This window comes from Canis lupus, chromosome 4 (assembly GCF_003254725.2).
Source record: "Canis lupus dingo isolate Sandy chromosome 4, ASM325472v2, whole genome shotgun sequence".
NCBI classification, from domain to species: domain Eukaryota; kingdom Metazoa; phylum Chordata; class Mammalia; order Carnivora; family Canidae; genus Canis; species Canis lupus.
In genome coordinates, this window is record NC_064246.1 from 53035003 (window position 1) to 53049573 (window position 14571).

At 33.6% G+C, this 14571-nt stretch overlaps 1 protein-coding gene across 4 annotated transcripts in view; it reads left to right on the top strand.

Annotated features, from left to right (window-relative positions):
* SOX30 (SRY-box transcription factor 30) overlaps positions 1–12758 on the top strand; it is a 28992-nt gene extending 16234 nt beyond the window's left edge. For 2 of the 4 annotated variants that reach the window (XM_025434461.3, XM_025434462.3), the window contains one exon: positions 12334–12758. In XM_025434461.3, coding sequence (XP_025290246.3) covers positions 12334–12715 — 382 coding nt within the window. In that variant the 3' untranslated portion in view covers positions 12716–12758. Of the gene's footprint in view, positions 1–4964; positions 5364–12333 lie in introns of those variants that run through there. The other 2 variants (XM_025434465.3, XM_025434464.3) reach the window with 2 other exon arrangements.
* Positions 12759–14571: the final 1813 nt, after the last annotated feature.

The following is a 14571-nucleotide window of genomic DNA, read 5'->3' on the forward strand; positions in this document are numbered from 1 at the left end:
AAAAGTCAATGGTGAAAAAAAAAGAAAGCAAATAGCAAAACGGCAGAATAAGTTTTTTCTTATCAGTAATCAGTTTAAATGTAAGTGGATTAAGCTCTCTAAAGGCAGAAATTGGCAGAATGGATTCAAAATAGAATCAAAATATATCCTATCTGCAAAAGACTCACTTTAGACCCAAAGACACAAATAGATTGAAAGAGGAAAAAATAAAAGAAGATATTCCATGAAAATCATAACCAAAGAGAGCTGGATATCTATAATATATTAGACAAAATAGACTTTATGTCAAAAATTGTTACAGTAGAAAAAGGATATTATATTTTGATAAAAGAGTTAATACATTAAGATACAGTGGTTATAATCATATACATATGCAACAAAGGACCCCAAAATATATGAAGCCAAAATTAGTAAAATTAAAGAGAGAAATAAATTTACAATAATAGTTGCAGACTTAAATATTTTTTGATATATGACTGATTTATAACATTATATTATGTACAATGTATATACAATGTAATATACAATGTATATTATGTAAAATGTGTACAATACACATTTTTTTTTGCTTGTAATGAGAACTTTTAAGATTTTTTTCTCTAATCAATTTTCACATATACAACATGGTACTATTAACTATAGTCACAATGCTATACATTATGTCACCAGGACTTATAACTGGAAGTTTGTAATTTTTGACCACCTTCACTGATTTTTGCCCATTTCCCACTCCTGCCCCCTCTGGCAACCACTAACCTGTTCTCTATCAGTTCTTTTTTTTTTTTTTTTTTTTTAACATTCCACATATAAGTGAGATTATACCATATTTGTTTTTCTGTGACTTATTTCACTTAGCATAATGTCCTTAAGGTCCATCCATAGTGTTACAGGTTCTTCCTTTTTCTACAGCTGAATAATATTCCATTGTATGTATGGAATTTCTGCTGCAGTGAATATGGGGTTACAGTTATCTTTTCAAGTTTGTGGTTTCATTTCCTTCAAGTAAATATCCAGAAGTGGAACCATTAGATCATATGGCAGTTTTTGAGGAATGTTCATATTATTTTTCATAGTGGCTATACGAATTTGCTTTCCCATCAACAGTACGGTACACAAGGATTCCCCTTTCTCCACATCCTCACTAAGACTTGTTATTTCTTGTCTCTTTGATAAAACCATTTTAACAGGTGTGAGGTGGTGTCTCATTGTGGTTTTTATGTGCATTTCCTTGATAATTAGTGATGTTGAGCACCGTATCATGTACCTGTTAGCCATCTGTATGTCATCTTTGGAAAAATGTCTGTGCAGATCATGTGCCCATTTTTTAATTGGATTATTGTTGTTGCTATAGACTTCTTGTATTATAGTATTCTTTATATATTTTGGATATTAACGCCTTATCAAATATATGAGTTGCAAATATTTTCTTCCATTTGGTAGATTACTGTTTCATTTTGTTGCTGGTTTCCTTCGCTGTGCAGAAGCTTTTTATTTTGATGTGGTCCCACATCAAAATTTATTTTTGCTTTTTTTGCCTTTGCTTTTGGTGTCAAGCCCAAAAAATCATCAGCAAGACCAGTGTCAAGGAATTTACTGTCCATGTTTTCTTCTAAGAATTTTATGATTTGGGGTCTTACGTTCAAGTCTTTAATTTTTAATTTTGGGTTGATTTTTATATATGGTGTAAGATAGGGGTTTCCTTATTTCCACGGGGCTGTTCAGTTTTCTTAACACTATTTATTGAAGAGACTATCCTTTTAAATTGACCATATATATGTGAGTTTATTTCTAGTCTCTCTATTCTTTTCCATTGATCTATGTTTCTGCTTTTATGCAATATCATATTGTTTTATTATAGCTTTGTAATATAGTTTGAAATCAGGGAGTGTAATGCCCCTAGCTTTGTTCTTTCTCAAGATTGCTTTGACTATTTGGGGTCTTTTGTGATTCCATACAAATTTTAGGATTGTTTGTTCTATTTCTGTGAAAAATGCCATTGGAATTTTGAGGGGGGTTGCATTGAATCTGTAGATTGCTTTGGGTAGTTTTAACAATATTTTAACAATATTTCTTTTGATCCATGAGCTCAGAATATCTTTCAATTTATTTGTTTTTTTCTTCAATTTCTTTTATCAATATCTTGTATTTTTCAGTGTACACGTCTTTTATCTTTCTGGTTAAATTTATTTTTATGTTTCTTATTTTTTGAAGTTGTAAATGGGATTGTTTTCTTTTTTTTTAAGATTTTATTTATTTATTCATGAGAGACACACAGAGAGAGACAGAGACACAGGCAGAGGGAGGAGCAGGCTCCACACAGGGAGCCCGACATGGGACTCAATCCCGGGTCTCCAGGATCACGCCCTGGATTGAATGAAGGCGGCGCTAAACCGCTGAGCCATCGGGGCTGCCCGGGATTGTTTTCTTAATTCCTTTTTATAATAGTTTATTGTTGATGTATAGAAATACAAATGATTTTTGTATATTGATTTTGTATCCTGGAACTTACTGAGTTTGTCGATTAGTTCTAACATTTTTCATTGGAATCTTTAGGGTTTTGTATGTATAATATCATGTCACTGCAAATAGATACAGTTTTACTTCTTCTTTTCCAGTTTGTATCCCTTTTATTTCTTTTTCTTGCCTGATAGCACTGACTTGGAGTTCTGATACTATGTTGAATAAAAGTGGCAAATGTGAGCATTCCTAATTTATTCTTTTTTTCTTTTAAAGATCTTATTTATTTATTTAGAGAGCATGAGAAGGGGGAGGAGCAGAGAGAGAGGGAGAGAAAGAATCTTAAGCAGACTTGTCCTCAGCACGGAGCCCAACGACGTGGGGCTCAATCCCATGACCCTGAGATCATGACTTGAACAGAAATCAAGAGTTGAATGCTTAACTGACTGAGCCACTTATGTGCCTCGTATTCTTGATCTTAGAGAAAAAGCTTTCAGCTTTTCACTACTAAGTATGATTTAACTGTGGTTACTTTATGGATAGATCAATGCTCCAAAATGAATGAAGATGATAAGGAAATAGACTGTACAACACTGTAAACCAGCTAGACCTAACATGCATATGTAATGCTTCACCCAGTAACAATTCTTCATAATTGAACAATTCTTCATAATTAGATTCTTCATAATTGCATGCAGTTGCACATAGGATAGACCATATGTTAGTTCACAAAGCAGGTCTCAATTTATTTTTAAATATTTAAATCTTACAAAGCTTCTTCTCCAACCATGATGGAATGAAACTGATAGTAACAGAAAGAAAACTGGAAAATTTAAAAATATATGGAAATTAAACAACACACTCTTAAACAATCAGTGGGTCAAATAAGACATCACAAAGGAAATTAGAAAATACTTTGAGATGAATGAAAATGAAAACACAGCATACCAAAACATAGTGAAAGCAGTACTGATAGAGAAATTTTAGCCTCAATGACCTATGTTCAGAAAGAAAGATCTCAAATGGACAACATGACTTTAGACCTTAAGGACTTAGAAAAAGAAGAGCAAACAAAACCTAAAGCTTGCAGAAGGAAAGAAATAAGAAGAGAGATAAATAATAGGAAAGCAAAAGCGAGTTTAATGAAATAAAAGAAAATCAACAAGTTAGCTTTTTAAAAAGATCAATAGAATTGATGAAACTTTAGCTACTTTGAAAAAAAGAGAATATGTAAATTATTAAAATGATATGTGAAATTGTGTACATTGCTGCCAACTTTACAGAAATAAAAATTACTATAGGAGAATACAGTGAATAACTGCATACAAACCAGTTAGATAGCCAAGATAAAATGAACAATACATGAATTACCAAAACTGACTCAAGATGAAATAGCAAATCTGAACAGACCTATATTAAGAGATTGAATAATTAATCAAAAACCTCACAGCAAAGAAAAGCCCTAGGCTAGTTTCATTGATGAATTCTACCAAACATTTAGAGAGGAATACTCAAACCAATTCTCAAACTTTTCCAAAAAGTATGAGGGAACATTTCCAAGATCAGCATTACTCTGCTCCCAAAGTCAGACAAAGGTATCACAAGAAAGAATATTACAGACCAATATATCTTATGAAAATGATTGCAAAATATGCTTAATAAAATACTAGCAAACTGAATCCAGCAGCATATTAAAAGGATTATATACCAAGTGAGATTTACCTGAGGAATGTACGTGTGATTCAACATCTGAAAATCAATCAATGTAATACACCTTGTAAGTAGAATGAAGGAACAGAACCACCTAATCATCTCAATTGATGCAGAAAAGGTATTTGATAAAATCCAACACGTTTTCGTTATAAAAAGCAATTCCTGATTTCAAAACTTAATAGTCAAACTAGGAACCTCCTCAACATGATAAAGGGCATTTTTTTTTTAATCAAAACCCATGGTCAATATCATCTTCACTGATGAAGAACCAAAAGGTTTCTCCCTGAGATTGGGAACCAGAAAAGGATGTCTCCTTTCACAATTGCTATTCAACATTTTTTTTAGAAGTTCTAGCTAGAGAAATTAAGCAGGAAAAAGAAGACATCTAAAATAAAATAAATAAAATTATCTCTATTTGCACATGATCCTAAATATGGAAAATCCTATATATAGGAAATCCTAAGGAATCCACAAAAGTTTTCAGATCTAATGAGAAGTTGCAGGGTATAAGATCAATATACAAAAATCACTTGAATTTTCTAGCAATGAACAATCCAAAAAGGAGATTAGGAAAACAATTCTATTTAAAGTAGCATCAAAAAGAGCAAAATACCTAGGAATGAATCTAACCAAGGAGGTACAAGACTTGTAAACTGAAAGCTACAAAACATTACTGAAAGAAATTAAGGATCTAAATAGAGATCTAAATATTGTTAAGAAGACAGTACTTCCCAAAGTGATTTACAGAATCAATATAATCCCTCTCAAAATCCTAATGTTTTTTTTTTTCACAGAAATGGAAAAGCTGACCCTAAAAGTTTATATGGAATTGTAAGTGACCCAGAATAGTTTTAAAAACAATCGAGAAAGGAGAATAAAGTTGGAGGACTCACAATTTCCGACTTCAAACTTACTACAAAGCTACTAGATCAAACAATGTGGTATCCAGAGAATGAAAAGACAAGTCACAGACTAAGAGAAAATATTTGCAAAAGATACATCTGATTAGGGACTTTATACAAAATGTTGAAAATACTGAATTTTTAAAACTCAACCATAAGAAAACAACCTATTAAAAATGGACAAAACACATGAAGACACCTCACCAAAGAACATATAGAGATGGCATCTAAAGAGTGCCTCGGTGCCTCAGTGGTTGAGTGTCTGCCCTTGGCTCAGGTTGTGATCCTGGGGTCTTGGGATCAAGTCCTACATCAGGCTCCCCACAGGGAGCCTACTTCTCCCTCTGCCTATGTCTCTACCTCTCTCTGTCTCTCTCTCTGTCTCTCATGAATAAATAAATAAAATCTTAAAAAAGAGAGAGATGGGGTTTAAGCACATGAAAAGATGCATCACATTATATATCTTTAGGGAATTACAGATTTAAATGCAGTACCACTACAAACCTATCAGAATTGCCAAAATTCAAAATACAGACACCAGCAAATACTGGTGAGGTTGTAAAGCAAAGGAAATTCTAATTCATTGCTAGCAGGAATGCGTAATGGTACAGTCACTTTGGAAGACAGGCAATTCCTTACAAGACTAAAATAACTCTTACCATATAATCCAGCAGTCACACTGCTTGTTATTTACCAGGAAAAAAAAAGAAAGAAAAGAAAACTTGTGTTTACACAAAAACCTGCACATAGATACTTAGAGCAGTTTTATTCATGGTTGCCAAAACAGAAGAAATCAAGATGTCCTTCAGTAGGTGAATAGATAAACTGTGGTACATATAAACAGTGGAATATTATTCAGTGTTAAAAAGAAATGAACTATCAAGCCATGAAAAGACATGAGGGAAACTTAAATGCATACTACTAAATGAGAGAAGCAATGAATAGCATTATATTTTTACCTTATTTACCATCTTGTTACAGACGTTTTTATATGCAAAGCAGAATATCATATTGAATCTCCATGTACCCATCACTCAACAATTATCAACAGTTTGGCTTTCTTGGTTCATTTATTTCTTCTACTTTTTTTGGGGAAGAGTTTTAAGTATTTTAAAGTGAATCACAGATGTCATATAATTTCATCTGCAGATACATCCGTATGTAAATATACTAGTTAGGGACTTGAAAAAATGACCTACCATTTTCATACCTGAAAAATTAATAATTCCTTATTATCATCCAACAACTGGCTTGTTGAATTTTCCTCTGCCGTCTCAGCACTCTTTTCACAATGGGTTTGTATAAAAGAGGATCCAAGCAAGATATAAACATCAGATGTGATTATGTTTCTTAAGCCTCTTTCATGCTAAAATAGTACTCCAACCTCTTTTATTGTTTTTTAATGCCATGTGTTCATTAAACAAACACATTATCCTAATCTTGAATTTTGCTTATTACATCCTTGGATATTTATATATTTCCCTATTATCCCCCCTCCTTTTCCCTGTAAAATGATAGTTAAATCTTAAAACTTGATTAGATTCAGGTTCAATTTTTTTTTCTTTAACTCTCCCCTTTCTCTCTCTCTCTCTCTCTCTCTCTCTCACTCTCTCTCTCTCGGCAATGAAATCTCATGAATAGTGCTATGTAATTTGTATTCTATCACATCAAGAGGTATACAAAGTCTGTTTTTCTTTAATAGTGATGTTAAGAATGACCTGTAGGGTCAGGTATTATCACCGTAAGTAGTACTTCTCAATTCTCGGCTGTACAGTAGGATCACTTGAAGAGTTCAGACCAAATAAATTAGAATCTTTGTGGGTATAGGACCTGGGAAGCAGTATTCTTTATTTTTTCAAATTTTTTTATTATTGAAATTAAATTAAAAAATTTCTCCGGTGATTTAAATGGTTAGCTAGGGTTGAGAAATATCTGTAATGATTTTAGTAGCTGAGGATTGTTGCCTAGAACCATGAGATTGCAAAATAGTGATTTTCTTATTCAGTATTCCTTCATTCATTAACTAGAATGCTTTTTTGAAGAAAAACCCTCATCAGTTCGTTACTATGAAATACAGGAAGGGCAGGAAAATTTCTTGATTTTTTTCCCCATATCACTGAATCTTGTTTTGTTTTAGGAATACCATCATGAACAGGTAGACTTTTATATATTTGGTATGTTTTGATACATTGCCACTCAAATTATCCTTTTATTTGTATAGTTGGCTACAGGTTGGGGACTGTGTCCTTAATCTTTAATAGGTTTTTTGTTATCTGTACAATATGTCCTAGGCTTTATCTTGTCCAGACCTGGAATTAGCCATTTTATCCAAGAAATCCAAGTTCCTTTTACTGAGATCACAATTTGAGCAATAGGGATGCTTATTGCTGCTGAGTTAACAAAGTATCTAGGGCTTTTCAGTGGAAAGTATGAGAGAATATGCATTTTTTGAATGAGAAAAATAATTCATGAGTATATATTGATATTTCCAAAATAAATGTAATGTTGTAATTTCAAATGAAGTTCTTTGATTTTATGTGCTAGTATCTTCTCCCCTTAAAATTTTGTTGTCTAATGATAACAACATATTTGCTTTATCCCCCGCCCTCCTCCCCTTCTACCACCCCTAGTTCGTTTCCCAGAGTTAGCAGTCTTTACGTTCTGTCTCCCTTTCTGATATTTCCCACACATTTCTTCTCCCTTCCCTTCTATTCCCTTTCACTATTATTTGTATTCCCCAAATGAATGAGAACATATAATGTTTGTCCTTCTCCGACTGACTTACTTCACTCAGCATAATACCCTCCAGAATATTATCTTGAAATAATGTTTCTCTGTGTATTTAAGGCAACTACAAACTTGATATAACTTGGGTTCATTTGTTTTCATTTGCTTTTAATTTTTATAGATTACTTTTTAAAATATTACATTTGTTTTAAAATTATGTAAAGTAATTATATAGTTTCAAAGTCAAAATTACAATACAAAGTATGTTCTGAGAAGTCTAGCTTCTTTGCCGGTCTCTTCTCTTCCATCTTGCCTCCTACTTCAACTAGATTTTGTTCTATCTTTGCATTCTTTCTCTTTGAAAATAAGTGTAAAACATATACATATGAGTGTGTTTATGATTATATTATCACATGTAACTTCTTGTAAGACTAAATAATAATAGCGTCTGCATTTGGCTCAGGGAGTGATCCCAGAATCCCAGAATCGAGTCCCACATCAGGCTCCCTGCGGGGGGCCTGCTTCTCCCTCTGCCTATGTCTCTGCCTCTCTCCGTCTGTCTCCCATGAATAAATAAATAAAATCTTAAGAAAGAAATAAAAGCGTTTCTAGTTTCTAAAGTACTCATAGAGATTTTTTCTCAAGTTCCTTGTGACAGATCTTTTAAGTTGGCAGAACAAGTGATATTATCTGTTTTATTTTTTTTTCTATTTTTTTAAAGATTTTATTTATTTATTCATGAGAGACACAGAGAGAGAGAGAAAGAGAGAGGCAGAGACACAGGCAGAGGGAGAAGCAGGCTCCACATAGGAAGTCTGATGTGGGACTTGATCCCGGGACTACAGGATCATGCCCTGGGCCGAAGGCAGCCCTAAACCGCTGAGCCACCAGGGCTGCCCTATCTCTGTTTTATATAAGGAGCCCAAGGCTCAGAAAAATTTGGGTTTATTTAAGGTTACCAGGTTTTTAAGTGGCATAGCTAGAACTACTTCCCAGGTAGTGTGGCATGGTAGTTAGGAGAATAAGTTCTAGAATTAGCTTGCCTGATTCTGTTTCACTACTTGCTAATTATGACTTTGAGCAAGTTACTCAATCTTTTTAAGGTTCTGTTTCCTCCTCTGTAAAGTGGAGATATATCTGTCTCATACAATTGTTCTAAAGAATAGTTAAGATAACACATAAAGGCCATAGCTGATGCCTAGAAAACATAGTAAATTCTTATTATATGTTGGCTAAATTGATGCCTTTCCCACTATATCACAGTGCTTCTAAAGTTATTCATTTTCATCCATGCAACCTTCTAGGAATACTCATATCTTAATTGATCTGTTTTCTAGATATAACATGTTTTTACCATACCAGTGTAGCCATGTAGTGTTTACAATTTGCATTATAGACTTTAGCACGTCTAGTATATACCTGGATTCTAGATCTTTTTCTTAATTAAATTCTCCACCAAGCCTTGCATAATATCTTGCCTACATTGATTGAGTCCTGAAAAATGGTGGGTGAATTGTTTCTAGCTAAAGTGTGTAGGCTTTGTGGAAGAGGTATCTGTGTAATTCAGTGGATAGAGGGACCTGAAGGTAGAAGAGCTACAGGAGCAAAGTCATACTAGCTGAAAGTATGATACGTTCAGGATGTTTCTATTATGTTAAAAATGCCTGAATGAAGATGTGACAATAGGAAAGGAAACCTGAAACATTTTGGAACCTTAGCCTTATTATTGTGATATTTAATGTGGGCAAGTCCCCCTGGCTCTTAGAGATATGGGAATGGGATACCAAACTAGTCAAAATGCCCCATATTTTCAAAGAGTTTGAAATAATAGTCTAGGATGTCTATGGTACTTATGCTTTTAAAGGGAAGAAAACAAAGTTGAACTTTAAAAAAAAAAATGTAGGAGCATGATGTGAAACCCCCAACTTATGCGTTTTGCTGTGTGGTTGCTATGTTTATGTTATCTGTCACTAGATGGAGTCCATGAGCCCAGGGAACTCCTGTTTGGACTTTTGTATACCCCTTACTATGATTCCCATTCTATGCCTTTGAAAAGGAGAATACTCAAAAAAAAAAAAAAAATTGACAGATGGGTTTGAATGGCAGATTTTTAGATTTACCTTAAAAAAAAGCAGTTTGTAAAACAACGAAATAATCTTTTCAGTTGTTCACATTGCAAAAATTTTATTTGAAAAAGATCTTTAAAAACATAGTTTAATATCCATTTCAAATCTTACTGATAGGAAGAATGTTTTTAATTGAACTTATTATTGAGGGTCAATTAGAGCGTTGAGTTGTTATCCTCTGTTCTGGTGCCACAGCCCCCCCTCCAGGAGCTGTTTTGTTTTGTTTTGTTTTGAGTATAGTTGACACAGTATGTTATCTTAGTTTCAGATGTATGACATAGTGATTTGATAAGTTTGTACATTATACTATGTGTACTTATACTATGTACAAATTATATACATCATAAATATAGCTACCATCTATCCTCATACATTACTATTACAATGTCATTGACTATACTCCTTATGTGGAGCCTTTTGTTCCTGTGATTTATTTACTTTATAACTGGAAGACTGTATCTCCCACTCCCCTTCACTCATTTTGCCTGATTTCTGACTCCTGTCTCTTCTGAGAACCATCAGTTCTCTGTACTTATAGTTCTGATTCTGTTTTTTGTTTTTTAATTTTTTTAGATTCTACTTACAAGTGAAATCATGTAGTATTTGTCTTTCTCAGTCTGGCTTATTTCACTTAGCCCAATACCCTTTAGGTCTATTTATATTGTCGCAAATGGCAAGAGCTCATCCTTTTTTATGGCTGCAGAATATTCCAGTGTGTGTATAAAATACGTCTTTTTTATTCATTCACCTATTGATGGACACTTAGGTTGTTTACATTTCTTGGCTATTATAGATAATACTGCAATTAACATAGAGGTACATATATCTTTTTGAATTAATGTCTTTATTGCAAATTTATGCATTGCAAATTTGCAAATGCAAATTTATTTGCATAAATACCCCTAAGTGGAATTATTGGATCACATGGTATTTCTACTTTTAACTTTTTGAGGAACATCCATGATGTTTTCCATAGTGGCTGTACCAATTTACATTCCCACCAGCAGTATATGAGGTTCCTTTCTCTCCACATCCTTGCCCACACTTGTTATTTTTTTTTTTTGTCTTGTTGACTTTAGCCATTCTTACAGGTATAAGATGATATCTCATGGTTTTGACTTGCATTTCCCTGATGATGAGTGATGTTGAGCATCTTTTCATGTGACTGTTGTCCCTCTGTATATCTTCTTTGGAAATATGTCTATTCAGATCCTCTGCCCATTTTTAAACCAGATTTTTTGTTTTTTTGGTGTTGAATTGTTTAAGTTCTTTTTATATTTTGGATACTAATCTTTTATTGGATGCACCATTTACAAATATCTTCTTCTATTCAGTAGGTTATCTTTTAGTTTTTGTTGATTATTTCCTTTGTTGTGCAGAAGCTTTTTATTTTGATACAGTGTCAATCATTTATTTTTGCTTTTGTTTCCCTTGTCTTAGGAGACACATCTAGAAAAATGTGGTTATGACTGATAATAGAAAAATTACTGTCTGTGTTCTTTTCTAGGATTTTTTATGGTTTCAGGTCTCAAATTTAGGTCTATAATCGATTTTGAGTTTATTTTTATGTATGGTGTTCAAAGGTGGCCCAGTTTCATTCTCTTTACATGTAGCTGTTCAATTTTCCTAGCACCATTTATTGAAGATAGCCTTTTCCCTATTGTATATTGTATATTGCCTCTTTTGTCAAAAGTAAATTGACCATATAATTATGCATTTATCTCTGAGCTCTCTATTCTCTTCTATTGATCCGTTTTTATTTTTGTGCCAATGCCATACTGTTTTGATTCCTGTAGCTTTGTAATATATCTTGAAATATGGAATTGTGTTACCTCCAGCTTTTTTTCTTCTTCTCAAGATTGTGTTAGCTACTCAGGATCTTTCATGGTTCCACACAAATTTTAGGATTACTTATTATAGTTTTGTGACGAATGCAGTTGATGAGTAACTATTAATTCAAACCCAATTATATATCCCCCCATAAATTTTGTTTCAAATACTAATAAGAACAATTGTTGCACTGCTTTTACTAAGCTTCATTTTTACCACAGTATAACACATGCCTGCATTTCAAATCCTTACATAGTGTCATGAGAGAATAGCCCAGATTAGCAATTTTTCTATATCAAGGTTGTCAAAGGTTAGAAGTCCGAGGCTGATTATAGATAATAGCTCTGCTGAATCACGAGCTCACTTTGCCTTTTTTAAAAAAAAAATTATTTATTTTATGTTGGGACTTGGTAGTGGTAAAAGAGCAGATGAATACATGAAGTGGTTTCAGAAAGTTATCTTGAGGGATTTCCAGGCCCTAAAGAGGTTGCAGTTAAACTTGCTCAATTAGTCTGTATGCAAGGCAGCATGGGGGGCCAAGGTATGATCTAATTCTAATTTTTGTCTTTCTGCTACAGCACGTGCCCTTATAGTCGGCCTCCCTTTGGCTATGGAAATTTTCCAAGTTCAATGCCAGAATGCCTTGGTTATTATGAAGACAGATACCAAAAACATGAGGCTATGTTTTCAGCTTTAAATAGAGACTATCCTTTTAGAGACTACCCAGATGAACGTACACACAGTGAAGATTCTCGGAGTTGTGAAAGCATGGATGGGACCTCTTACTATAATAGTCATAGTCACAGTGGGGAAGAATACTTAAATCCCATGCCTCAGCTGGACATTGGAGCCTTGGAGAATGTCTTCACAGCCCCAACATCAACTTCCTCTAGCATCCAGCAAGTCAATGTCACTGACAGTGATGAAGAGGAAGAAGAAAAAGTGCTCAGAAATTTATAACTTTAAAACAAATATGCACAGAAAATAAACATTTCTTAAAATATATTCTGGGTCAGTTGGTGTGAGAAATAAAAAGCCTAGAATGCTTTTGCTGAGAGTTTTCAGCCATGATTTGAGGAGTCAAATCAAACGTAACTTATGCCTTCATAAAGTTTTGATGCGTGAAACAGGAGTCCTGATGTCTCATCGTAGGAATATTTAAGAAATGAAGTACTTTATTTTTGTGGCTGAAACTTGTATCAACATATATTATCATTACTTTATCTTGGAATGTGGAAAATACTGAATCCTCACAATTATATTGAGGGGATAGGGTGTATATATCTAGCATGACAAGTGTGCTTTGTATTTTATCTCAGGATACATTTATTTATTTTTCTCATACGAATTTTTTGTTTGGTGTTTATGTAATACTTATGGATATTGTCTGTTTTTATGTAACAGTTTGAGAATATTTTGATAATTTTTAGTAGTCAATTGAGACTCAGTTACTAAATTTAATTTACATTAATAACCAATTATAAGTTGCAAATGTGTTTTCATGACCCTTGGGTAATTCTTTCAGCTAAATTAGTCATTTCTGTTCTAAACATTTTCATCTTTTTTGGATTTCTTTTTCCATTTGGTATGCATTGTTCAACTTTTGTTATAATTAAATAAACATAGATAAAATTGTTTTTGTTGGATGTTTTCTGTTTGGGGGATAGAAATAAGCAAAACGAGTACTGTTCAAATGAAGATGGTTTCCATTCCACGGGCAGATATTTATTTTTACTTAATAGTCTCCAGAATTGCATAGATCCTATTAGCTTACATGAGACTTAAAATTGTATCAACAAAGATGTTGTGCACATATTCTGATGCCGTTTCCAAACTCTTTACACATGTTGTACATGTGACTTAAGCACTCCCTCAAATGCAAGAGCTCTTCAAGATTTGGTTCAAGCAGCTGTCTCTAAAACCACGGAGTTCACATAAGAGCACGTGGAATTTATTTCATTCACAATGAGCAATAAAAATCCTTCTTGTGGGCAGCCTGGGTGGCTCAGCAGTTTAGTGCTGCCTTCGACCCCTGGTGTGATCCTGGAGTCCCAGGATGGAGTCCCACGTCTGGCTCCCTGCATGGAGCCTGCTTCTCCCTCTGCCTATGTCTCTGCCTCTCTCTCTCTCTCTCTCTCTCTCTCTCTCTGTGTCTCTCATGAGTAAATAAAATCTTAAAAAAAAAATCTCTTCTGCTCTCCTTTAAAAAAAAAATCCTTCTTATGATGTGTCCTCATGATAAGTGTCCACTATGAATGGAGAGAACCTGTTTAGAATAGGATCAGGACCACCAGAATTGGGATCATGATAGAAGAGATCTACACAGCACCTGAACTGAGGATCAGAAATAGCTACAAACCAGTACACTTTTCCCTCAATGATCTGTATAATTTATGCAATTGGTTACTTAAGAGAATTGAGAATTGGTTACTTAAAACTGCTTAGAAATTTTCTCTGGAAACCTAAGCTTCCAACTTCTTCCTTTACTAAGTCTGTATTTGTTCCTTAAGAAAAGGTTGTTCATACATTTCATCAGCCATATACTTAATTGTATGTAATATTTCCTCTTCCCAATAAAAATTTTATTTTCATCCTTTATATTCTTTTATTACTCCGTGCAATGTCATTTCAATGTGGTTAAAGAGCAATATTTGAATTTCTTTATGGAGAGAGCAAACGTGTAACCTCATGTTGGAACTAAAGCAACATCTGGTTGTCTTCACAATTGATGTTTACATCATGAAGAAAAAATGTGTGTGGCAGTTTGACCCATTTTATCCCATCTCATTTTAATAACACCATGATGACTAAACTGG